The sequence below is a fragment of the Lates calcarifer genome, unplaced genomic scaffold (genome assembly GCF_001640805.2).
Source record: "Lates calcarifer isolate ASB-BC8 unplaced genomic scaffold, TLL_Latcal_v3 _unitig_2117_quiver_1534, whole genome shotgun sequence".
Classification (NCBI taxonomy): Eukaryota; Metazoa; Chordata; class Actinopteri; family Centropomidae; genus Lates; species Lates calcarifer.
Genome location: NW_026115995.1, coordinates 1 through 26957, shown reverse-complemented (window position 1 = coordinate 26957; position 26957 = coordinate 1). Strand labels below are relative to the sequence as shown.

The 26957-nt window shown below is 44.5% G+C and overlaps 3 protein-coding genes across 3 annotated transcripts; all 3 read right to left on the bottom strand.

Annotated features, from left to right (window-relative positions):
• Positions 1-1425: 1425 nt before the first annotated feature.
• LOC108892213 (SH2B adapter protein 1) lies at positions 1426-13343 on the bottom strand. Its single transcript, XM_018689648.2, has 10 exons — positions 13094-13343; positions 9305-11429; positions 9019-9120; positions 8824-8915; positions 8657-8739; positions 8424-8579; positions 8117-8328; positions 7852-8026; positions 6098-6188; positions 1426-5094 (listed from the first exon to the last, which is right to left on the bottom strand). The coding sequence occupies exons 2-10, from the start codon at positions 11015-11017 to the stop codon at positions 5073-5075; spliced, it is 2646 nt and encodes an 881-aa protein (XP_018545164.1). The 5' UTR covers positions 11018-11429; positions 13094-13343; the 3' UTR covers positions 1426-5072.
• Positions 13344-14240: 897 nt separating this feature from the next.
• On the bottom strand, positions 14241-20767 carry LOC108892212 (heat shock 70 kDa protein 1-like). Its single transcript, XM_018689646.2, has 3 exons — positions 20677-20767; positions 20463-20497; positions 14241-16330 (listed from the first exon to the last, which is right to left on the bottom strand). The coding sequence occupies exons 2-3, from the start codon at positions 20476-20478 to the stop codon at positions 14427-14429; spliced, it is 1920 nt and encodes a 639-aa protein (XP_018545162.2). The 5' UTR covers positions 20479-20497; positions 20677-20767; the 3' UTR covers positions 14241-14426.
• Positions 18373-20478, bottom strand: LOC127138925 (heat shock 70 kDa protein 1-like). The gene has a single exon (XM_051067907.1). The coding sequence runs from the start codon at positions 20476-20478 to the stop codon at positions 18559-18561; it is 1920 nt and encodes a 639-aa protein (XP_050923864.1). The 3' UTR covers positions 18373-18558.
• Positions 20768-26957: the final 6190 nt, after the last annotated feature.

Sequence of the window (26957 nt, the reverse complement as noted above, 5' to 3'; positions counted from 1 at the left end):
TGTACCAAGAGACACAGACAAAGCGCGATAAAAGTCGCTGTCACCACATTAGAAACTGACACGTGATCAAATCTGAGTTATAAATTATACTTTTTAGTCATGTGCATCCCTGTTATTCCAGTCTCGTCGTCCCAGCGAAAAGTCCCACGGTTTGACAGGCCAAACACGATACACCGCTGAAAAACAACAAACAAAACACGGCGCCGGGTGCGCTCGATTCGGCAAAACCCGGCAACTGCTGCACACGTGACACGACTCGACTTTGGCGGGTGGGCTGGCTCCAGGCGTCCGAATCAAGTAAATCTACTTTGATTTGTATCTGTATAAGTTTCTACAGCATCTAAAGTCGCCATTTCCAGTACTGAAGTTATTTGAAGTTAGGCAGGAGGTGTTAATGTCCCCACATATCAACAAGAAGTCATCAGTAACCGGGCTCAGCCGAGCACATCTAACGAACGCATCAATCATAAACTCCACCCACTGATTCAAACTAAAATCTGATTGGACGAGTTTCAAGTCAATCACTTCTGACCTCTTCTCTCATTGGCTTAGGTTTCTGTCAGATATAAATATGACAGTTCTGATCCTGAAAGGCCGTCCCGATGATAAATGTAAATAAATGTCATGTAAGAGTGTTTTCTTTTATATTTAAACTAAAATCTGAATTGAATGATAAAAACAGTGAGAGGCAGTTGAAAGCTCTTTACAGCTGTACAGCTCATTTATCTGCCTGATATCAAACTGTTAATAGTTTTATAAACATCATGTCACGTGCATTTTATCTGTGGAATTCTATTTATAATCTAGGGACTCTAATATTTACACACTGTGATAAAATGTTCACTTTCAAGCTTCTTTTCTGCTGCATTTCATTGTATGATTTCAGTAAACGGTGCATTCTGTAAACTTCATCTGTAGAGGAAAATGTTGTTTAATGAAAGAAGAGGATAAAGAGAAACAATCCTCTTTGAGTTTTCATGATCAGTTAGATAAACCTTTACATTAAAGAGTCAGATCCTTTTAGTTTAATCAGAAACATCTCTATATATTCTCTACCAGACTCCATAGAGAAAAACAGGGATTTAACCAGGAGCTGCTGGAATACCACTGCCTCCATCTGTTAGTGTGTCTGTGTTACTGTGAGACTTTCAGTGCTGGAAGAAGTAATCAGATACTTTACTGAAGTAAAAGTACATCTACTATCACTGAAAATCACACAATAAAATCAACAGCAGCTCCTGTGTTCTGCTCGGTTAAATCCCTGTTTTTTCTCTATGGAGTCTGGTAGAGATATATATAGAGATGTTTCTGGTTGAACTGAAAGGATCTGACTCTTTAATAAAAAGCTCTGTCTCTGTAGGAATCCTCTCATCATGTTGTCAGACACTGAGAATTACAATAAGAAATGACCACACACACCACCTGTTTATGTTTCACTATATTTATATTATATCATTATCATTAAATTCAATGTAGTACCTGAAACTAACCACACAGGGTGGACGGACGACACCGCCCACCCTCAACACACGGTCCCAGCAAAGAGAGAAAAGAGACAGAGAAAGGCACAAAGAGTTTTGAAACTGAGAAAAGGACAGAGAAATATGATGATCAGGGTGGTGGGGGGGCAAAAGGTGCATATAGACAAATACATGAGCAAAGAAAAGTCTGGTAGAAATGACTGGGTCTCGGTTATGTGGCGCGAAAAGAAAGAGGCGAAGCTCTGAAAACCGATGAACGATGAAAGACAGAGCGACACAAACGCAGGCAGAGGCTGATGACGAGACGACAGACACAGAAAGGCACGAGTAGAAAAAGTAGGTATTTTCATTGACATTTTCTAATTGTATATTTCTTTTTTCTTTTTCTTTTTTTTACCCTTGATGAATGGAGGATGAGGTCGAGGAGGAGAAGACAGCATGAAAAGAGAGTGAGGGATGCTGTAGCCTTGAAAATGAGGCATTATAGCAAAAAATATTTTTCCTTCTTTTTATCCCCAAAAAATAAAAATAAAAAAGGCACAAAGACATTTCAACTGAATTACAAGATGGAGTCGGAACAAGTGTTAACATGGAGTAAGCATACAAAATAAAAAGGTGACTTAATAAAACAAATAAAATTAATACTATTATTCTGACCGTCACTTATTATTATTATTATTTCCATCAATATTATTGTTATTGGTATCATCAATAATTTCTCTCTGAAAGAAAACACATCTCTCTCAGTTCAGCTTTTTTCTTTTTTTTGTGTCAGAAAAGAGAGAGAAAGAGAGAGAGACATATATACTGAGTGATGCTGCTGAGTGTGACTGAGGTAAATGTTTCCTGCCTGCTCTGGTTCATGTGTCACTCAGACCCAAACCGTTAACTCTGTCGCTGTGTTCCGACGACGTCGCACCAAACTCCATTTAAAAAACGGTCGATTTAATGGTGTAGTGGTGAACGTGTTCTCTGAGGAGGTGTTTTTCTTTAAATCAGCACAGGTGCAGTTCACAAATGATCACTTTTTAGAGGCAAACATTAAATAATAGATTACATAAAGGGCAGAGGGATTGGTTGTCCAGGATCTGTAGGTGAACGCTTGTTTTACACAAACAAGTTTAAATTCTCAACATTAACAAAGAAAAGCATTAAAACTCTTCACATTTGAGAACTGGGACCAACTAATATTTTTAACGATGAACTGATTATCAGAGAATTCCTTCCTGTGATTAACTGCATCATATTTCTCCCTCGTTCACCACCTGAGGCTGAAGATGTTTTTAAATTGTAGCACCGACTCTGATTAAAGTCGATTTTAGTGTCAGGATTAAACAAGATTTCAGATCAGTTTCCAGGGACAAATCAGGATCGACTCGACCCTGAATACACCTGAGACTGTTCAGTAACTGTTTTTATACAGAGCATTCAGATGCTGCAGCAGTTTCCTGTTTCACCGTTAACACTTGTCTCAGCTGGTAAAGATTCAGCTTCTCATTAAAACGAGCAGTAAATTTACTTGTTCAGTGAAATGTAATCGACGTAATGTTTAACAACCTGAGGTATGTTAAATGTACTTCATGTTACCTGTTTTAATCTGAACGGGCTCTGATATTAGTGAGAGTAGTTACACCTGCCAGTTACTCAGTGGTGAAGAAGTAATCAGATACTTTAGTTGAGTAAAAGTGGTAGGAAATACTCCATTACAAGTAAAACACCTGCAGACAGTGGTGGATTTTTGACTCAGTAGATAATGAAAATGTTTATTAGTTGCAGCCTTGTTTACTTGTATTTTAGTTTACTCTGTTTTCTGAGGTTGAACCTGTTTTAATGTGTGAAACTCAAACTGGCTCCTGATGTTTAAAACAAGTGGCACTGAAGCAGGAAACATGTAAATAAACTTTACATCATTAGTGTTAATATTATTGTTATTATACATTCAATCACATATTGTGTTTAATGCTTATCTTAAATTTACATTTCATGTCGGTTTGGTGTTTTAGTTCAGGTTAAATCACACGTACTGATGTTAATGTATTTATATATTTATCACTGACAGACTCAGATTGTTCTTCTCAGAGTCTGACAACATGATGAGAGGATTCCTCCAGAGACAGAGCTTTTTATTAAAGAGGAAGATCCTTTAGTTTAACCAGAAACATCTCTATATATCTCTACCAGACTCCATAGAGAAAAACAGGGATTTAACCAGGAGCTGCTGGAATACCACTGCCTCCATCTGTTAGTGTGTCTGTGTTACTGTGTGACTTTCAGTGGTGGAAGAAGTAATCAGATACTTTACTGAAGTAAAAGTACATCTACTATCACTGAAAATCACACAATAAAATCAACAGCAGCTCCTGTGTTCTGCTCGGTTAAATCCCTGTTTTTCTCTATGGAGTCTGGTAGAGATATATAGAGATGTTTCTGGTTGAACTGAAAGGATCTGACTCTTTAATAAAAAGCTCTGTCTCTGGAGGAATCCTCTCATCATGTTGTCAGACACTGAGAAGAACAATCTGAGTCTGTCAGTGATAAAATCAAGAACTTTAGTGGACGTACTGTGACGTGCAGCAGCTGTTAACTCTCTTCTCGATTGATACTGCACCGATTCCTTTAGCTTGATTCTGACTTACATTTGGTCCATGTGGAACCTTCACTGTTTTTTTTAATGGCGGCTGCTGTGACGTCGTCTGAGAGTGTAACGTCTTGGATCTACTTGCCACAGTAGAAATGTCTGTAGAGTATGTTTGGCCTCTGGCTAGCGTGTGCTGTCTTGGCAGGACCACTGTGAGGTATCGGGACTCTGCTGGCTTCACAGGGCTCAAGCTCTCACTACTGTTCACTTGCACATAACGAGACAGAGCCTGCTGTGAGGCGTACCGGCAAAAAACAAAAAGCTTATCTGACTAGGAAAATAAAAAAAGAAATGTATCGCTAAGTTAGTGTTAAAGCTGCTCTCACCCGTCTCTCCGTCTGCTTTAGTCCTCTCTCTCTCTCGTATAGTGTTAGTACTCTTACACCTCCTCCTCCTCCTCCTCCTCCTCCTCTTCTCCTCCAGCTTGCTAACAAAATAAAAATACTGGTTATGAATGGCTATGATGTACGCCGCCTCATCCAATCACACGTTCGCTCGCTCGCTCGCACACACACTCTGTCGGACGCACACAAACACACACACACTCCTCCTCCACCTCCTCCTGGTCTTCCCTTCATCAGAAGAAGGAGTACTGGTTATCGATGGCTCGGGGCGCCCTCGCTCCATCCCTCTCCTCCCCCTCCACGGCTTCTAGTTGGCGGAGAGGAGTGTCCCTGTCCCTCTCCTCCCAGTCCTCCACTCCTCCTCCGCTACCACCTCCGCTGCCTCCGCTTCCTCCTCCTCCTCCTCCTCCTCCTCCTGCGCCACTGCCTCCTCCTCCTCCTCCTCCACCTCCACCTGTTGCTGCCATAGTCACCACAGCGGCTCCTGCTCCTCCTCCTCCACTTGCTCCTCCTCCTCCCCCTCCTCCCAGCTCCGTCTCGTTCCCTCTCTCCTGGGGTGGAGTCGGGGGCGGCGGCCGGCCCGGCGGCAGGGGAGGAGGCTGAGGAGGGCTACGGGGTCTGCTGGTCAAGTCTGCAGGGAGGAGAAACGAGACGAGAGAGAGGAGAAAAGACAGAAAAGGAGGGGAGAAAAGTGTAAATAAAGGAAGACAGGGAGAGGGAGAGGGGGGGAGGAGGAGGAGGAGGAGGAGGAGGAGGAGGAGGAGGAGTAAATAAGGCCAAAAGTTTAAGAAGTGAAGTGACAGTGTAGTCGGAGAAAAGGAGGACGAGAGGTAGGAGAGAAAAAGAGAAAATGACAGTGAGAGGCCAGTTAGGTGGAAGGAGTCTGTGGTGATGGAGTCCATGGGAGTCATGGAGGCAGTCCAATTCAATGAACACACACACACACACACACACACACACACACTCCTGCTGTCAATCTGCAGCAGTGACGTCAACAAATAATCAGTAATCCAGGAGTTTGTTTGTCATCTGGTGACACTAGTTAGCATGAATTAGCTCGGAGGGCTAACTTGGCTTTTTTATTGTATTATGTAAAAGCCTCGGTCACCGTGAACGTCCTGTTAAACCCTGTTCAAAAACCTGGCAGCTCAATAAACACTTGTTTGTCTAATCTGAATTGACTAACAGGTGCAGCTCTTTTCGTTCCATCCAGCTCACATGTAAAACCCTAAAAGAGTCCTGCAGGACTGATCCTAAAACCAGGAAGTCAGTTAGCATGTTAGCATGTTAGCACTTCCTGTTCCCTCGTCCCAGAGTCAGTGTGTTTCTGGTTAAATGTCTGAAATAAGGTCTGTGGTTTTAACACAAGCTCAAGACATTTTCAGGTTTTATTCTCCGACATAAAAACCATTTTTTTCTCTTTGTGGAGGAACCAGGCTGATGCTAACTTCAGGGTTGGACTACAGAAACACATCATCACAGAACATAACAATCTGCTATTTCCTCTTCTTCTCTGCTCTATTTCTTTACTCCACTGTCTTCTACTGACAAAAACAAATCACCTCATTCACTCCTTCTCTCACCCACACACTCCCCCCCCCCTATCTCTCACAGCCGAGTCCGGTCTCACTTACACACAGTCAGAGATGGGGGTTGATGGAGAGTCAGGATGGCGCGTGGTGATGACATCACAGACTGTAGGCCGGCTGCCTGCCCTGTCCCGGCCTGCAAGGGATGAGCCAACGGATACGACAAACGACAACAACAACAACAACAGAGAGGTCAGAACACTGATGGGAGGATGGAAAAGGCAGCGGCGGCTCATAACGTCGGTGAGTGGAGGCAGTTGGTTCATTTCTGTTCACGACAGTTTGAGACATTCAACAAGATGAATTCCTCATGACGACACAATCAATGAAGATCCTGTTTCCTGGTCCAACTTCTATGATTCTCTCCTGTTTTCAAGATGCTGCAGTGCTGTGTCACTGTGTCCAAAAACTATTCAGTTTTCCTGCCAATCTTCTGTTCCACACTCCAGTCCAGCAGGTGGCAGTAATGCACCTGTTAGCTGGTTTACCAGCCGCCATTAAAAACCAAAGGAAGAAAACATTCAGTGTCATCCTGCTGCTTTCACTGTGGCGAGAAAGAGAAAAGGAAATGGCTGCAGTTGATAATTTTCAATTTCTAAACGAATGATGAAAGATAATGTGCTAACGTTAGCTAGTGAAGCTAGCTAATATTAGCACCTGCTGGTAAAAGCAGGTACTCCTGATATAAGCTCTGGGTTTTACAGAGTGTTTCTCATGAACCCACATCTTTGTGTTTCAGTGTTTTCTGTGCTGCCCAAAAATACTGAAAATAGCTAGCTACAGCTGTTTATTTTCACCTTAGCAGGGCGAAGATAGCTAGCTAAAGCCAGCTTTATTCTTCTTAGCTGAGCAGCACAGAAGAGGACTGACAACTGAAACATGAAGATGTGGGCTCATAGGAAGAAACACCTGTTTAAACCTACAGCTTATATCAGGGGGACCTGCTTTTACCAACAGGTGCTAACCACTACTTAGCTAGGTTAGCTGGCTAACATCAACATTCACAGGCATCAAACTTGAGCAAGCCATTTCCTCTTTCTGGTCACAGTGAAAGCAAGAGAATGACACTCAACAGTTCTTCTTCTTTGGGTTTTTAATGGCGGTTGGTAAACCATTTAACAGGTGCATTACTGCCACCTACTGGACTGGAGTGTAGAACAGGAAAATTTTATATTTTTTGGACATAGATCTGTTCAAACAACACGAGATGCAGCACTGCATCATCTGAAAACAGGAGAGACTCAGAGCAGTTGGACCAGGAAACAGGATTTTCATTGATGTGACAAGTAGCAAGCAGACTGTGTGTAAAAGCATTTCTGTTTATGAAATCAATTTAAGCAATGTCTCTTACACAAACAAACACATATTGTTTAAGATGTAGGATTACATCTAAATCTGACTGTAGGTCGGTGGAGGAAATGAGGATGACATGAAAGATGAAGTGGGAGAAGATATGATACTTTCAGCAGCTGTAGATTTAGTTCAATTTGTAAGTAAAACAGCTCAACCAGCACATATATGTACACAGATACAGAGACATTTGATGGATTTATTTTCACCTTAACACCACACACATTCATGGCGAACATCCATCCTGTTTGTGTTACTGTGTGACACTAAAAGTCTCACAGTAACACAAGTCTGGTGGTGTTAAAACGTCTGTTTCTGAATTCTGTGTTTTCTGTTTCCTCACTGTGAAACCAACAGTTAAATCAGAATGTCTGAAAGGGGCGTCACTGGTTTCCTTTACGACTTCTGTTGCTTGTTCTTAAATGTGTAGCGTTGGCGTTCGCCCATACCTGGCTGACGAACAGCGGTGGCGCCCACAAAGCTGATGAGCGTGACATCGGAGGCACCGCCGGACTCCAGGGGGATCGGGTGCACCCTGAAGTGCTCCAACATGTCGAAGATGGACTGGAACCAGAGGTGCTGCACTCGACATTGACCGTCCTCGTTCAGGGACAGACGGAGGTGCTGAGGGGACGAGAGCGAAGCCAGGTAAAGATTCGGTCATCGAGTCTAAAGCCAAACATTTTCCTCTGCCAGACGTACTCCCAGACTCACCTTGGCCTTGCCCTGGAAGTTAAAGGTGAGGACATATTCTCCGCGGCGTGTCTCGCTCTGGCGAACCAGGAAGACGCCATGGCTCGCCGGGCCTCCAGCCAACACCAGCTGAGCAGCTTTGAGGCGGGACAGAGTGCCGTGAAACCACTGACACTCGCTGAGGGGGTGCTCCACCGCCTCCGCAGACGTCACCTCAGAGAACAGGAAGGACCCTGGACAGGTGAATACAAAACAAACATTAATGCTTTAAGGAGGTGAATCTTAGAGGCAGCTCATCCTTTGAGACAAATAAACCAACAGTTTTTACCTGTGGCATCTGGCGTCTCAGCAAAAGGTGTGCCCAGACTAGCGCCGCCTCCCCCGAGAATCCGGCCGTCTGGTTCGTCGAGAGGGGCTCGAGGTGGCAGCTCTGGCGGGAGAGGATCCATGAGAGGTGAGGAGCCTCCGATACCTCCATAACACACTGATACAGCAGAGGGAGCAGAGGTTAGACAGAGGAAACTTCTGATCCAAGAGACCAGCACCAGACCTGCAACACACCTTGTGACAGACGATCAACAATCTCAGGAGTCCCGCTGATGTCTAACGGCCCCCCACACACACCTTCAGCATCTTCCTGTTCACTGTGGAGGGAGGGGGGGCAGTTATAACCCAGACACACACCTGTGGAGATCAACAACAGGTACAGTGCAGCAGCTGTTTGTTACCTGAGACAGATGCCGTTCCTGATGTCGCTCAGCCAGGCTCTCATCTGAACGGCGTCTCGCGTCTCGATCACGTACTGCGCCGAACCTTCCAGCTGAGAACAGGAGGAAAACACCAGGGATAAAACGTTAGACTGAACAGAGCTGGTTTACCTCAAGTCATTACACTAGGACTGGCTCAGGTGAAGGAGTGGTTACCTGCAGCAGGAAGGTGTTCTCCTTGTCAGGGACCTCCAGCGCCGTGGTGCTCCTCACATCCACGATCGAGCAGCAAGGGACAGTCAGCCTCGGCTTCGACGACTGAGGAGACGAACCAAAGTAAAATCAGTCACTGGTGTTTCTCCTTTATAGTTTTGTATTTTTCTATCGATACAAAAACTGAGGTGTAAACATGACAGATTGCTGTTTTACTGGAGGTTAAGAGCTGCACTGTGGAACAGCTGTCTGCATGTTTTCTTGTTTCTCAGGAGGGGAAAACACTCACTTTGGGTGGAATGAAGAACTCCAGGTAGTACTCCTCTCCCCGCTCGCCACCCTCTCTGTCTCTCTCTCTGAGGACCAGACGACATTTATGCCAGCGTCCTCCTCTCCAGGGCACGTTCCCCCCGCTGGCCAGAGGCTGCACCGGACCGCTCTGAGCTGCTGCAGACGAAGCCGAGGCGGCGTTGTTGTTGTCCGTACCATGATGCAGCAGACCGAACGAGAAGCCAGAGAAGCCGTGGCTCCCACTTAACTCGTCATTGGATGAGCTGACGCTCACCCCTCCCTCCCTCACCAGCCGGCCCACCTTCCTCGGAGGTCCCATGGCGGCGGCGGCGCTGCTCGGAGGCAGCGTGGAGTGCGAGCCGGCAGCGGGGGTGAGGACAGGAGGAGGGGATCGTGACAGTCTCAGCTTCTCCAAACGATGGCTCCATTTCTCCTTCTCTCCTCCTTCGCCATTGCTCCGCCGCCTGTCCCGAGCAGCCTCCGACAGAGACAGAGAGGTGGCGCTGCTCGAGGATGATGGAGGCAGAGAGGAGGAGGAGGAGTGGGGGAGGGAGAGAGGCATGGACAGAGAGACGGGCATGGAGGAGGTGGGTGTGGGAGGCTGTGTACCAGAGTTCCTCTTGGAGGTTGAAACCAAGCTAGCGTCCTGCACACCCATGGTGTAGCTGTAGCTGGAGGGCAGCTGACTCTGGGCCGAGTCGCTGGACGAGCTTCGCCAATGCAGGATGCCACGGACGCTCCCCCGAACACTACGGCCCACGCTCCGCAGCGAAAAGCGCTTCTTCAGTTTGTTTTTGGAGGAGTTGGGCGTGCTGTTACCTTTGGAGTCGGGCGGAGGAGTGATGGAGGAGGAGGAAGGTGGAATCTGAGGAGTGTGGGAGGGGTCGGCGCCGTCCATCTCTGTGGACTCTGCTTCCCGCTCTTCTGGCTCGACGTCCTCCCCGACAGACGACACCCCGAGCCAGCTGTCCTCCTCCTCCTCCACCGGCGCCTCCCCGTTCCCGGGGGCGATCATTGCCCCTCTCTCCTCACGCCTCCCGTTGTTCCCCCCCACCGAGGAGCAACACGACGACGAGGACGACGGCGGCAGGACTTGGCCGTGGGCATAAGAGTCTTGAAACCTGTCCCCGCCACGGTTCTCCAACACCAGCCGAGTTGGCGCAGGCTTAGATAAACCCCGTGTTGCATTGGTCGGGGGACAAGGGAGGACCGCTCCCCCGGTTGCCGACAGGGGTGAGACTGCCTCCTCTTCCAGGGATGTAGCGTCTGACTGGGGAGCCCAGCTCACCATTTCATCCCTCCCAGAAGCACAGCTCGGCGGGAGCGCCCCCTCCAGCTCGCTCTGGAAGTGACGAACGAATCGGTCGGTGAACCGCCGGCAGAAGGCGGCCGCAGAGTCTGGGGAGTAGTGTGGGTTTTCCAGGAGAAACGCCCGAAAGTGGCGTGCAAAGTCACCGGCCGCGACGCGGGCGTGGAGCTCACAGAATTCGGTCCAGCTCAGGCAAGGCGAGGGGGAGGGCGTGGGGGTGTCCGAGAGGGAGGATGGGTGAGCCTGAGGCGGAGGGCTCACCAGGGGTGGGAGAGGAGGCGGCCGGGGGGACAGGGGCAGCAAAGAGGGAGACGGTGGAGACGGAGACGGGGAGGGCGAGGGAGGTAACGGTGAGGAGTTTGCCGCCCGTGGGCTGGGCGGAGTTAACAGAGAGCCGTTCATCCTCCTGACAGGACGGGGGCGCCGACTGACCCAATGGTCGATTAAATCACTTCAAACATACAACAGAAACCTGAAGTGACTGCACAGCTGGGGTAAATGACAGGGGGCAAACACGGCACATTGGTCTAATAATTTACAAATGAGTGTGAAGTGAAGTGTCGCGCTCAACCCCATCTAACACCAACAGTTAAAAAGACAATGAACCGGACCCATGAAAGATGAGGTTGAATATCTCCAGGGCGAAGCTGTTTGCTACATTATTTTGTGCAGTTAAATATTTAGCGTTTCAGAAAGAAAATAGGGAGGGATTCAGCCGGTAAGGGGAAGGGTAGAGGAGGTGAGATGAGCGGGATTCACGAGGTCTGCCCCTTCTTCATCGTCTGTCGTAGAGCCAGAGGAGCGAGGCCACATCCTGAAGACAACACAGACACAAACTTAAACTTCAACAAAAGCACAAAGAAAACACAGATGGTTTTAGATTTAACAGTCTCATCAGAGCCTCCTCAATCTGCAGTTAGAGGACGGGAGCTCCTCTCTTTAAACAGTTAAATAACCTGCATCAGTCAGACTGGAGAGTTCAGGTAAAGTCCTGTAAGTGAGAATGAGGGTTTTGAAAACAGCTCAGGCCGGTTACTGGCAGCATCAGGACAGGTGTAATATGATAATATCACTTGTTAGATCTTGTGAGGACTCTGATAACTGCCTGTTTTTGCTGTCGTGAGTCAATCTGACAAAAAAAAAAAAAAAAGACTGCACGACTCAGTCCTGGATGTGGTGAAAGCGTGAAAATGTGCAATGAAATGGGACAAAATATGTCAACGATACATGAAGGAAAAAGACATGAAACACTAAACACAGTTAGTTAATTCTGAGGTACTTGCTGTTTCAAACTACTCCATTACATTACAATAACAGTAATAATAATATCAGGTACACTCACAGGGATCGCTCTGATTCATAAAGAGTTTTTCATTTTAACACTATCATTTTCTACACACAGAGTTCATTTTAACACTTAACAGTTTGAGAGTATGATGGAAAACCTGTGAGGACGATCTGACCGAGAGTTATCTGTTACTGTATCACATTATATATGACAAAGATTTAAATGATTATATTAATGTGACCTGGACCCTGATAAGCAGTGAAACAGGAGTTTAAAACACTGAACAGCTTCAATCCAGTGTCACAACAACCCTGCTCTTCGTTTAGAGGTGGAGAACGTCTCCTGACAGCCTGAAGTTAGTTTAAAAAACATTTCAGAATACTCCTGCTGACAGCAGGTAGGACTAAATAAGATTTAAATATTTTCTAAGGCGTTGTTTTAATTAGGAAACTTCTCAAACCTGTTTTATATATTCATATCATTACTTTTACTTCAGTACAGGATCTGAATGTTCCAGCTTCACACACTTTTACTTAAGTAAACATTTGAAAACAAGACTTTTACTTGTAACTGAGTACTTCCATAATGTAGAGTTAATATCTTTACTCAAGCAAAAGATCACAGTACTTCTTCTGACACTGTTTACTCGGACTGAAATGACACTGTCAATGCAGGACTTTTCCTTGTAACAGAGTATTTCTACAGTGTGGTGTTAGTACTTTTACTTGAGTAAATAATCTGAATACTTCCTCCACCACCTCGCAGCAGGTTAACGATGTCTAACCACAGATAATGCATCTTAAATCAGAGGTTAAGTCAGATTAATATCAGACAAACTGGCCTCTGTCGTTAGCTTGCTAACATGAACTAGCAATGTGAGTCTTGCTCATTCAGCTTTCTTTAAAGACGTGTAACGTTAGCGAGCTAACAATAGCTACCTGACGTTCACTTCCCTGCGGACCTGCCATTCATTAGCATCTTTATTTAGCAGCGTTGCTCGGATATATCTGATTTAGTGCTGTCTGTTGTAACCTGTGGCTGAGATGACCACATATTGAATCATCCGACAGCAGCTAACGCCAAAGATTCTTAGCGAGCTAGGCTAACCGTTAGCCACTTAGCTCGCTATTAATAAACCAGCTAGCTAGCTATCAATATTGCTCCAGCACCATGCTCTGTGTTCTCTGTACCTGTATATCACAGTCCGGGGCTTTCATCCGTGTCTCGGGGTGAATCTGGGACACATTTCACTTCTCTTTCACAACGGAACAATCATTTTCGTAAAGGTTGTTGTTGTTGCTAAATATGAATATTGCTATGCCTTGCCTGGACCCCGTTCTTCTCGCAGTGTCCCCCCTCTCTCGCGATAGTTGGGAGGTCGACGGGTGCAGCGTTGGTCGGTCTCCAACTGCAGCTGCCGTTAAAAACCGCTGGATTTTAATGAGCGAGTCGTGACCAGCGGCACCGAGAACAACTGGTGGAGGAAGAGAGGAGTCCTTCTTCATCTCCACCCCTTCTCACAAACAAACAAACAAACAAACACAAGCTGAGACCACAGCTGGTCCATCACTGAGACCCCGACACCCCCTAATCCTGAGCTCACTGTAAAACCCAGCTCATGGGATGGGATCAGAAAATGCCCCTGGTTCACCACTATAACAAATATTATGTTTGTGACATTAAACAGCCTCTCTGAACGTGTTCATCTGAAGTTTAGAAAGGAACTGATTCTGTTTAAAAGTAATAAAACTCTCTTTTTTTTCTCTCAGGGTTTTCAGGTTTAGTGAGGCAGCCGGTCTGATGAAGCTGGACACTGATATAAAGAGCAAAGACATCTGCTTGTAATAAATAACATATTTAAACCCTTTATGTTGATTATTCCTTTAATTTGTCACCAATCTGTAGATATATAGATTTTCCTCTCCAAACTACTCAGGTGATTTCACTTAAAAACAGTTTGAGACCTAAAGAGGTCAAATGATATCAGACTTCCTTCTCACAGTGACCTAAAGAAGCTACAACAGTAAAATGCTGCTGAGGCGTTGATGATTTGATACTTTAAATACTGGTAATACTTGAAGTACATTTAGCTGATGATGCTTCTATACTTTCAGGACGCAGGACTTCTGGTGTTTTTCCTTATAAGTGAATAAGCACTGAACAGCACCATCACAAACACCTGGAGAGGTTTGAGCCTTAACACAGGATGAAATGACACTGAGACAGTTTTCTATTCCTGTTTAGATTCAAGCAGTTGACCAAGTAGTTTTATTTTGTAATTTAATCCAGGAAGTTTAAATGATTTAAGTCATAAAAACAAAAACCAGAAGGACGAAATTTCATAAAGGTTTTCATCTTTATTGCGATGCTCAGCAAAGCAGAGTTGAAATATATATTTACATTTTTAGAATTCTTCAACTTATATATCAAATATACAGTAAGAATCAAAGTTATTGAACAAAAGGCAGTTACAGTATTTCAAAACAGTCCCAGTGATCACAGAGTCCACATTAAGGGGCCACTTTAGTCCACCTCCTCAATAGTGGGCCCCTGGGAGCCGGCTCGTGCCTCCTCCCTACAGCTGCTTGCAGGCATTCCTCCCTGATACAACTTGCTGATGATGGGGTTACACACTTTCTCCAGCTCTTTCTGCTGGTGTTGGTACTCCTCTTTATCAGCCAGCTGGTTGTTCTCCAGCCAGGTGATGGTCTCGTCACACTTCTCAATCACCTTCTTCTGGTCCTCCTCACTAATTTTGCCCTTCATGTTCTCATCCTGCACACTGCTCTTCATGTTGAAAGCGTAGGACTCCAGGGAGTTCTTGGCAGAGATCTTGTCCCTCTGAAGGTCGTCCTCAGCTTTGTATTTGTCAGCGTCCTGCACCATCCTCTCGATCTCCTCTTTGCTCAGTCGGCCCTTGTCGTTGGTGATGGTGATCTTGTTTTCTTTGCCGGTGCTTTTGTCCACCGCAGACACGTTCAAAATGCCGTTGGCGTCGATGTCGAAGGTGACCTCGATCTGTGGGACCCCTCGAGGAGCAGGAGGGATTCCTGTCAGCTCAAACTTGCCCAGCAGGTTGTTGTCCTTGGTCATGGCTCTTTCACCTTCGTACACCTGGATGAGGACCCCGGGCTGGTTGTCAGAGTAGGTGGTGAACACCTGGGTTTGTTTGGTGGGGATGGTGGTGTTGCGTTTTATCAGGGACGTCATGACTCCTCCGGCCGTCTCGATACCCAGGGACAGAGGCGCCACGTCCAGCAGCAGCAGGTCCTGAACGTTGCCTGAGGTATCACCTGTGAGGATGGCGGCCTGGACGGCGGCGCCGTAAGCCACCGCCTCATCTGGGTTGATGCTCTTGTTCAGCTCCCTGCCGTTGAAGAAGTCCTGCAAGAGTTTCTGGATTTTGGGGATTCGGGTGGAGCCTCCCACCAGGACGATGTCGTGGATCTGTGCCTTGTCCATTTTGGCGTCTCTCAGGGCTTTCTCCACCGGCTCTAATGTTCCCCTGAACAGGTCGGAGCACAGCTCCTCAAAGCGAGCCCTGGTGATGGAGGTGTAGAAGTCGATGCCCTCAAACAGAGAATCGATCTCGATGCTGGCCTGGGAGCTGGAGGACAGGGTCCTCTTGGCCCTCTCACAAGCTGTGCGCAGCCTCCTCAGGGCTCTCTTGTTCTGGCTGATGTCCTTCTTGTGTTTCCTCTTGAACTCCTCCACAAAGTGGTTGACCATGCGGTTGTCAAAGTCCTCTCCACCCAGGTGAGTGTCTCCGGCCGTGGCTTTCACCTCAAAGATACCGTCTTCGATTGTCAGGATGGACACGTCGAAGGTGCCTCCACCCAGGTCAAAGATCAGGACGTTACGTTCTCCTGACTTTCCTTTGTCCAGACCGTACGCGATGGCGGCTGCCGTCGGCTCGTTGATGATCCTCAGGACGTTCAGTCCTGCGATGACGCCTGCGTCTTTAGTCGCCTGACGCTGGGAGTCGTTGAAGTACGCCGGGACTGTGATGACAGCGTTGGACACCTTTTGGCCGAGGTAGGCCTCAGCGATCTCCTTCATCTTCACCAGGACCATGGAGGAGATCTCCTCAGGGTAGAAGGCTTTGTCTTCACCTTTGTACTCCACCTGAATTTTGGGCTTCCCTCCATCTGAAATCACCTTGAAGGGCCAGTGCTTCATGTCAGCCTGCACCACTGAATCATCAAACTTTCTTCCAATCAGTCTCTTGGCATCAAACACAGTGTTGCTGGGGTTCAGAGCCACCTGGTTCTTGGCGGCGTCCCCAATCAGCCTCTCGGTGTCAGTGAAGGCCACATAGCTGGGGGTGGTCCTGTTGCCCTGGTCGTTGGCGATGATTTCTACTTTCCCATGCTGGAAAATCCCCACACAGGAGTAGGTGGTGCCCAGGTCGATACCGATCGCTACACCTTTAACTGCAGACATTTTCACTGGAGATGGTCACCTGTCAAACAGTTAAACAACCTTTTAGAAACTAAACATCACTTATGTTCATCTTTACTGGTTTAGTCTTGAATCATTTGCGTTTCCTGCGCTTACATTACTTCAAAATAAAAAACACAATATATTTACCAAATACTAAAGGATCAAAGTATTTTTCTTTCATTATTGAAGGTTGTACTCACAGTTTTGTGTTTCCTTGTTGGTCTGTGCAGTGAAGAGGTCTGATCTCCTCCTTCCTCTCTGGATCTTCTGTTGTGGTCTGATCTGTTTCTGTCTCTGCTCTGAGAGCTGCCGCTTTATATCTGTGGAGCTGACGGTCTGGCAGCTTCTAGACGTTTCACACACAACACCGTGAAGTCAGCATCTGTGGAAGGTACAACTTCCTGTTATCAATTTCAAAATAAAAGACGACCTAATTAGTACAAGCTGTAGTCAATGGGAATGTTGTTGCTACTTGTTTTACTGTGAAAAGCGAAATCTTACACCGTCTCTGGCCACTTGATACAACTTTATAAGAACTCTCTCGAATGAACTGGAGCAGTGAAGTGAAACCCGGAGAGATCCAGTCAGAAACTTCTATTTCTAGAATTTATTCACAGGTTGCTTATTGTTGGTTTGTTGCACATTCACACAAAGTCTACATCAACTGTTCATCTGTGCTGAGAACTGCTGTAGACTCTGCTGTGTGGTCAGTTTGATGATACAGACTTGTTTGATCTGCACATTTTGTAAAAAGGAACCTGAGTGAGTGTCCAGAGCGTGAAGCTGGAAAAACAGTAATAAACAAACAAAAATGAATCAAGGTTAAGATAAAACTTTATTCATCCCCAGAAGAAAAAAATGTATAAAACTACAACAGTAGCGACCTATATATAAATATAACAGTGTAAAAGCACGTGTGTAGTTTTCTTTATTTTCTACTCAAGAAAAAATAAAGATTTACTTAAAAAAATACTGGGTATCAGGATCCATAGAGGGTTAGTACTGAGGAAAAATCCATAACAAACTAACAGAGAATGAGAAAATCTCCTCCTCCTCTGGTGAATGACCCTCCATGTCTGATTTGCCCTAAACATACCCCTGTTTGAGGCGCATATAATATCTAATTAATTATGTAATAATTATCAGAGGGATCACTAGAAAATTGATTAGAAGGAGTGAACATAGCTGATGACACCATAATGCATAAAAATTGTATTCACTCAGAATTTCATGAGAGAAATTGATGCTTTTTGAATGGGAGTCTATTGGATCCAGTGATTTCTTAGAGCCACCCCCTAGTGGCCTTCAGTGGTATTGTAGTTTAAGACACTTGTGCGTTAGCTTTATTTTTCAGACCCAGAATGAGCATCTATTATTTTAAAAATACAGTCTATGGGAGGATCATGGGTGATGAAGCAGGACCTGCAGAACCTGTGTCCTCCATCATCCACAGGCACCGGTCGAGGGCTGTTTACCATGGATGGTTAAATAAGTATAAAAGTATAAGAATATTTTCAAGTTTTGCATCTTTTAATAAATGACACATTTAGACCCTTTATGTTGATTATTTCTTTAATTTGTCACCAATCTGTAGATATATAGATTTTCCTCTCCAAACTACTCAGGTGATTTCACTTAAAAACAGTTTGAGACCTAAAGAGGTCAAATGATATCAGACTTCCTTCTCACAGTGACCTAAAGAAGCTACAACAGTAAAATGCTGCTGAGGCGTTGATGATTTGATACTTTAAATACTGGTAATACTTGAAGTACATTTAGCTGATGATGCTTCTATACTTTCAGGACGCAGGACTTCTGGTGTTTTTCCTTATAAGTGAATAAGCACTGAACAGCACCATCACAAACACCTGGAGAGGTTTGAGCCTTAACACAGGATGAAATGACACTGAGACAGTTTTCTATTCCTGTTTAGATTCAAGCAGTTGACCAAGTAGTTTTATTTTGTAATTTAATCCAGGAAGTTTAAATGATTTAAGTCATAAAAACAAAAACCAGAAGGACGAAATTTCATAAAGGTTTTCATCTTTATTGCGATGCTCAGCAAAGCAGAGTTGAAATATATATTTACATTTTTAGAATTCTTCAACTTATATATCAAATATACAGTAAGAATCAAAGTTATTGAACAAAAGGCAGTTACAGTATTTCAAAACAGTCCCAGTGATCACAGAGTCCACATTAAGGGGCCACTTTAGTCCACCTCCTCAATAGTGGGCCCCTGGGAGCCGGCTCGTGCCTCCTCCCTACAGCTGCTTGCAGGCATTCCTCCCTGATACAACTTGCTGATGATGGGGTTACACACTTTCTCCAGCTCTTTCTGTTGGTGTTGGTACTCCTCTTTATCAGCCAGCTGGTTGTTCTCCAGCCAGGTGATGGTCTCGTCACACTTCTCAATCACCTTCTTCTGGTCCTCCTCACTAATTTTGCCCTTCATGTTCTCATCCTGCACACTGCTCTTCATGTTGAAGGCGTAGGACTCCAGGGAGTTCTTGGCAGAGATCTTGTCCCTCTGAAGGTCGTCCTCAGCTTTGTATTTGTCAGCGTCCTGCACCATCCTCTCGATCTCCTCTTTGCTCAGTCGGCCCTTGTCGTTGGTGATGGTGATCTTGTTTTCTTTGCCGGTGCTTTTGTCCACCGCAGACACGTTCAAAATGCCGTTGGCATCTATGTCGAAGGTGACCTCGATCTGTGGGACCCCTCGAGGAGCAGGAGGGATTCCTGTCAGCTCAAACTTGCCCAGCAGGTTGTTGTCCTTGGTCATGGCTCTTTCCCCTTCGTACACCTGGATGAGGACCCCGGGCTGGTTGTCAGAGTAGGTGGAGAACACCTGGGTTTGTTTGGTGGGGATGGTGGTGTTGCGTTTAATCAGGGACGTCATGACTCCTCCGGCCGTCTCGATACCCAGGGACAGAGGCGCCACGTCCAGCAGCAGCAGGTCCTGAACGTTGCCTGAGGTATCACCTGTGAGGATGGCGGCCTGGACGGCGGCGCCGTAAGCCACCGCCTCATCAGGGTTGATGCTCTTGTTCAGCTCCCTGCCATTGAAGAAGTCCTGCAGGAGTTTCTGGATTTTGGGGATTCGGGTGGAGCCTCCCACCAGGACGATGTCGTGGATCTGTGCCTTGTCCATTTTGGCGTCTCTCAGGGCTTTCTCCACCGGCTCTAATGTTCCCCTGAACAGGTCGGAGCACAGCTCCTCAAAGCGAGCCCTGGTGATGGAGGTGTAAAAGTCGATGCCCTCAAACAGAGAATCGATCTCGATGCTGGCCTGGGAGCTGGAGGACAGGGTCCTCTTGGCCCTCTCACAAGCTGTGCGCAGCCTCCTCAGGGCTCTCTTGTTCTGGCTGATGTCTTTCTTGTGTTTCCTCTTGAACTCCTCCACAAAGTGGTTGACCATGCGATTGTCAAAGTCCTCTCCACCCAGGTGAGTGTCTCCGGCCGTGGCTTTCACCTCAAAGATACCGTCTTCGATTGTCAGGATGGACACGTCGAAGGTGCCTCCACCCAGGTCAAAAATCAGGACGTTACGTTCTCCTGACTTTCCTTTGTCCAGACCGTACGCGATGGCGGCTGCCGTCGGCTCGTTGATGATCCTCAGGACGTTCAGTCCTGCGATGACGCCTGCATCTTTAGTCGCCTGTCGCTGGGAGTCGTTGAAGTACGCCGGGACTGTGATGACAGCGTTGGACACCTTTTGGCCGAGGTAGGCCTCAGCGATCTCCTTCATCTTCACCAGGACCATGGAGGAGATCTCCTCAGGGTAGAAGGCTTTGTCTTCACCTTTATACTCCACCTGAATTTTGGGCTTCCCTCCATCTGAAATCACCTTGAAGGGCCAGTGCTTCATGTCAGCCTGCACCACTGAATCATCAAACTTTCTTCCAATCAGTCTCTTGGCATCAAACACAGTGTTGCTGGGGTTCAGAGCCACCTGGTTCTTGGCGGCGTCCCCAATCAGCCTCTCGGTATCAGTGAAGGCCACATAGCTGGGGGTGGTCCTGTTGCCCTGGTCGTTGGCGATGATTTCTACTTTCCCATGCTGGAAAATCCCCACACAGGAGTAGGTGGTGCCCAGGTCGATACCGATCGCTACACCTTTAGCTGCAGACATTTTCACTGGAGATGGTCGCCTGTCAAACAGTTAAACAACCTTTTAGAAACTAAACATCACTTATGTTCATCTTTACTGGTTTAGTCTTGATTCATTTGAGTTTCCTGCGCTTACATTACTTCAAAATAAAAAACAATATATTTACCAAATACTAAAGGATCAAAGTATTTTTCTTTCATTATTGAAGGTTGTACTCACAGTTTTGTGTTTCCTTGTTGGTCTGTGCAGTGAAGAGGTCTGATCTCCTCCTTCCTCTCTGGATCTTCTGTTGTGGTCTGATCTGTTTCTGTCTCTGCTCTGAGAGCTGCCGCTTTATATCTGTGGAGCTGACGGTCTGGCAGCTTCTAGACGTTTCACACACAACACCGTGAAGTCAGCATCTGTGGAAGGTACAACTTCCTGTTATCGATTTCAAAATAAAAGACGACCTAATTAGTACAAGCTGTAGTCAATGGGAATGTTGTTGCTACTTGTTTTACTGTGAAAAGCGAAATCTTACACCGTCTCTGGCCACTTGATACAACTTTATAAGAACTCTCTCGAATGAACTGGAGCAGTGAAGTGAAACCCGGAGAGATCCAGTCAGAAACTTCTATTTCTAGAATTTATTCACAGGTTGCTTATTGTTGGTTTGTTGCACATTCACACAAAGTCTACATCAACTGTTCATCTGTGCTGAGAACTGCTGTAGACTCTGCTGTGTGGTCAGTTTGATGATACAGACTTGTTTGATTTTGTAAAAAGGAACCTGAGTGAGTGTCCAGAGCGTGAAGCTGGAAAAACAGTAATAAACAAACAAAAATGAATCAAGGTTAAGATAAAACTTTATTCATCCCCAGAAGAAAAAAATGTATAAAACTACAACAGTAGTGACCTATATATAAATATAACATAGTGTAAAAGCACGTGTGTAGTTTTCTTTATTTTCTAATCAAGAAAAAATAAAGATTTACTTAAAAAAATACTGGGTATCAGGATCCATAGAGGGTTAGTACTGAGGAAAAATCCATAACAAACTAACAGAGAATGAGAAAATCTCCTCCTCCTCTGGTGAATGACCCTCCATGTCTGATTTGCCCTAAACATACCCCTGTTTGAGGCGCATATAATATCTAATTAATTATGTAATAATTATCAGAGGGATCACTAGAAAATTGATTAGAAGGAGTGAACATAGCTGATGACACCATAATGCATAAAAATTGTATTCACTCAGAATTTCATGAGAGAAATTGATGCTTTTTGAATGGGAGTCTATTGGATCCAGTGATTTCTTAGAGCCACCCCCTAGTGGCCTTCAGTGGTATTGTAGTTTAAGACACTTGTGCGTTAGCTTTATTTTTCAGACCCAGAATGAGGATCTATTATTTTAAAAATACAGTCTATGGGAGGATCATGGGTGATGAAGCAGGACCTGCAGAACCTGTGTCCTCCATCATCCACAGGCACCGGTCGAGGGCTGTTTACCATGAACGGTTAAATAAGTATAAAAATAATTTCAACACCCTCAAAGCCACCATAGGGTTTTTCTACTTTAAAGGTGGTGCCCCAAAATGTGCTGCACCGAGGCCTTATAATGGATATACTTTGTTAGTAAAGTTGTCAGTTGCAGTAAGAAATCAAATCTCATAGAGATTACAGTTTTGTTTAAGATTTAATTGAATTGTAGTTACATTTCTAGTTCACACAGTTGGATTACAGATCCACAAACAACACGGTAACAACACATAAATACACCGTAAAAATAATTTGTGAATTAAGACATTCTCAGGAGTTGTCAGTAAAATTGGGGTAAAGCTCACACATGACCTCTAAACCTCTCATAATGTCAGACACACTGTGGAGGGAAGGGTTAACCAATAAGAAAATTAACACATCGTTTCCAGTTAAAAATGACAAAAAAGTACTTTTAAAAAACTACAGAATTTTGAATGGAGACAACATCGACTGACACTGAACCCACAATGATTTCTGAAGCCTGAGTTGGTTCTTTTGAGTTGTTTGGGGGTTTTTATTCTGCCCTGAGCAGCTGCTGACTCATCTTTAACTAATTCATTATTCTTGATTTTAATTTCGTGTTCCCAACCTTTTGGACTGGTGACCTCTCATAACGAAGCTTTGTCTTACAAGTACAGAGGAACGTTAACATGAAAACCCATCTACTCACCAGTCCACCTTTACAGCCTCGTTGTGTTTCTACTCACGCTCTTTCAAACTCTCACTAACTTTCTAAGAAGAAAGGCTTTTGTAGAAGAGCTCAGAGCTAAATGAAATGACCAGTTGGAAGCTTAGTGGTGGAGACGTTGACGTCATGTGACCGTGGTGTAGTTGGTTTATAGCCTAACATTAGCTTCTTACTTCAAACATCAGAACAGTGGTGTTCATCTGTGAAGATGATCTGATCAACTAAACCTGAAGGATCAGAAACTTTAGCTGCTCTGTTTATTTTCTGGAATAATCCAAAACACTATGAAAAAATCCCATTGGCTTTTTGTGGAGGAACCAGGCTGATGCTAACTTCAGGACTGGACTATAAAAATACTTTACCCTCTACCACTCTATTTTCAAAGTTGTGAAAATGGCGGCAGAGGAGGGAAGACTACGTTGTCTCCAAGAAAGTAAAATGTTCATTTTTAAATCAAGTGAGTAAAGCAGCCAATGTATATTATTGACAACTGTGGTCATCTTTTCAGGTAAGTGCACAGCAGCCATGTTTGATTTGAGACACAGCATCCATCTTGTTTGAGTCTGAGAACAATACTCACAAATACACTCAGTTGGCAGTTTATTAGGAACAATGTGGCTAATAATATGGCTCACTAATGTGTTGATCAATAATAGTTGTTAGTAGGAGACATTCATTGTTTGGTTCTTCACATTTGATTCGTTAAAGAGGTGTTAAGTCTGTCCATAGCTAACTGTGGAGCAGGAACCAGGCAGTTTTATTTCTATAAATAATCTTTCTGGCTCTGGCTTCTGGTTGGTATCTTCGATCAGTATTTTGCTTTAAAAGTCCTGATAAAACTGAAAACACCCAGGGGCAGAATGATGGTTTTTACCCCCACAGATCACACAACAGACAAACTCAACCAGGGCAGGACTTTTTCCTTCACATGAACCTTTGGGAACTGAGAAAAAGGAGTTTCACAGAGTCATTTCTCATCCTCAGTTTCTCTTCTCAGTCATTCAGCTCTTTAAACATCAGTATGGGGCAAAGGTGGAGAAAGAACAATGGAGATGGCGGCTGAAAAGTTCAGCTCACTGTGGTCAGGCAGTCAGAGGTCGATCGCTTGTCTCCATCATGTCAGTCTGTGTCCCTTTGTTCTCAGTTGAGGCTGTGAATCATCTGAAAGGAGGAAGAGGAAACTGAGCGACTGCTGCTTCAGGAGGAAAGCTGAGAAACATCAGTGAGCTTGTTTAAACTTACCGGTGGCTGGTTGACGTAACTCGCCTCGTAATCATCGTCGTTGTCGGTATCATCTGTGTCGCTTTGAACAAACGACCCTGGAGGTGCTGCTGGTGTAAAACATGGAATTAAAACCTGACTCAAGGGATGTGAGACCTCAAATTCTTAAATAATCTATTCAAGAGATTTTGATTTCTTGTGTTCAGGTGGTGATGAAGAAAAAAGACAAAACATCACAAGATCACAAACGTCACTACGAATCATCCTCTGAGGAGCATGAATATTCACTAAATATCAAGACAAACTGACCAGTAGTTTCTGGTGTTAGTCACAATCCAAAAACAGACAGTGACCTCTGACATTTGACCTTTGACCACCCAGTTCTAATCAGTTCATCATTGAGTCCAAATGAATGTTTGAGGGAATTTCCTCAAATTTTGGCCCAAACATTCACTTGGACTCAAAGATGAATTGATTAGACTTTGGTGGATGAAGGTCAAAGGTCACTGTGACCTCACACACCCACTAATCAACTGAAACCAGACTGGCTGGCAGAGGCATATGACCGTGAGGCTGTAATTCTAGTTTTTACTTTTTTAATAGACAAAAACCCCACTGGGTTCATTTTCACATATCAGTGTCCATGTTAATCAAATAAAAAACTCTGATTTGGAAAATACTAGTTATCAATACTTAGTCTAATGCTACAGATATAAATTGGAAGTGTCTGCACAGTGGTGGAGTCTGAAGGTAACAAATCTAATCCAGGTCGTCCCAGGAACTAAACTAAACGGGTTAAAACTATGTTTCTTGTAAAGTGTTGAGTCAGTGTTTAAAGACTGCAGGAGAATCAGATGCTCTATGACGTGGAGGCTACAATAATACAAGAGACGAAAAAACATGGGCTGTAGGTGGCCTCACAAAACCTCTGACACTCCAGTGAGGTGTTGTGGTGTTTGTACCACTGGGCTTTGTCATAGAGGAAGAACTCATCAAGCATCACATGATATGAAAACTAAAAAAACAAACAAAACAATGGACCTCAAACTCACTTAGGGAACTTCTCTGTGGAACATTCAGATAGTCTTGTTCATCGTCTTGTTCATCATCTTGTTCATCGTCTTGTTCCACGTTTCGTTTCCCTTTTTGTTCCATCTCTTCAATGTGAATTCACATGAATAACATTAGAACGAATAAAACAGAATGGTCTTTTAATCAGCACACATTAAAAACTCCTCACCTTTATTTATGTTCTCATAATCGTGTTGATCATCTGTGAATGAAAAGAAACAGTTGATCAGTTCACACACAAAGTCTTCATCTTTCTTTCTTCTTTCTCTTTATATTTTCTTTGCTGCTTTTTATTTCTGTCTCTCCTGCCTTGTTGGGCAAACTGGGACAATGAGTTGTTTTTGAGTCTGAGGCTTAGGGTTAGGGTTAGCAGTTGGACAGTTACATGCTTTGTTCTTCAGGCTCTGAGCTTCAGCACATTCAATTTGAAATAAAACAATGGAGCAGCATTAAAGAGCCAAATCTCAGCTTCAATTTGAACAGGTTTACATCAATATAGAAAGAACTCTGTCAGAAAATGAGCTCTTTTAACACATAGTGCCCAAATAGTGAAGCTTCAAAAGGTAGACACTGACCTAGTAAATGTTTTTTTGGTTTCTCATTTCAACATTAGTTTAAGCACAAATCTTGGGATGTTTCAGTGGGTTTTTGTCAGTGGACATTTATAAAACTGGAGGCAGATGATCCCAAAAGCTGCTGGTGAAAACTTTATAGCTTGAATCTGTCTTGCTGTTTCCAAACTGTACCTGAACTGGGTGATGAGGCTCGGCTCTGAGCAAGAGATGGAGCAAGAGCCTCATTGTCGGGTATCACGATGCTGCGAAGAAAGAAAATGAGAGGAAGAGATGATCAGATCAAAATCTGTTTTACTGAAATAATAAAAGGTAAAACAGCAGAGGTCTATTTGAAAGAGGAAACCTACATGTATCCAGGATCTTCTACATCACTGTCAGGATGGTTAGGGTCTGGGTTCGCATATGGAGGATCTGTAGAAAATGAAGGTCAGCTCAGCTCAGCCAACGTCAAATACCACACAGAGTCTGAGTCAAAGGAGGCCCGGTTTTGTTTACAACACTAGGTCTGTTTGATCTGTTGCTTCCAGGAAGTCTCAAGTCCAGACCAAAGGCCAACAAGTCCCAACTCAACGCTTAAAAGTCCTAAGTCAAGGTCAATAAGTCCCAGGTAGAGACCAACAAGCCTCAAGCCAAGGTCAACAAATCAAGACCAGTGCATCCCAACTCAAGGCCAGCACATAGAAATATGTAACTTTAAAGGCTCATGTGTTAAGTCTTCTATCTACAACCACCAGATACGCTGGTTTTTGTTCACTGTAGTTACTGTCACTATCTATCTACTATCTACTACTTCTATATAGTAGAAAGTTCTACAGTACAGGATGGATATTTGATTGCAAAATACTGATCCAAGACTGTTGTACTTTCTAAATGTCTTCGGGTTTTAAGAGTAAAAACAAGACACTACTTTAATGGACTGTCAATACGATCAGAGGTCTGTTAGAAATGTTTCCTGCTGCACTTAAAGCAAACATGATGTTACCTTCGGGTGGATTCTCATAACTTGGATTACTCTCTGTGGGATGGAAAAGTATTAACATATTAAGATTTTTAAAGATCAGAGATAAGCTGCAGAAAAGGATAACGAAGATAAATGCCTGACTAATGTTACTTATGAACCATGACTTAACAAATGAAAAAAGACAAACACATCAACACATAAAAGTCTGAAGAAAAGGAGGCTCTCACCGGTTTCTGTTGGGGTGAAGGATCGTTGTCTCCGCTGAGTTCCAGGATCTGAAGATGACCTGAGTATGAAGAGCAGATGAAAACAAAGTTAAACCTGAGGGATTCATTTTCTTTTGAATCAGAGCCCCAACACAAGGTGATTCTGTCCTTTGTCACCCCAGTTTTCATCTCTCAAAAACCAGACCAGGAAGTCAGAGTAATTCTACCTGACCAGTGACTGTATTTATCAAACTGCTAAA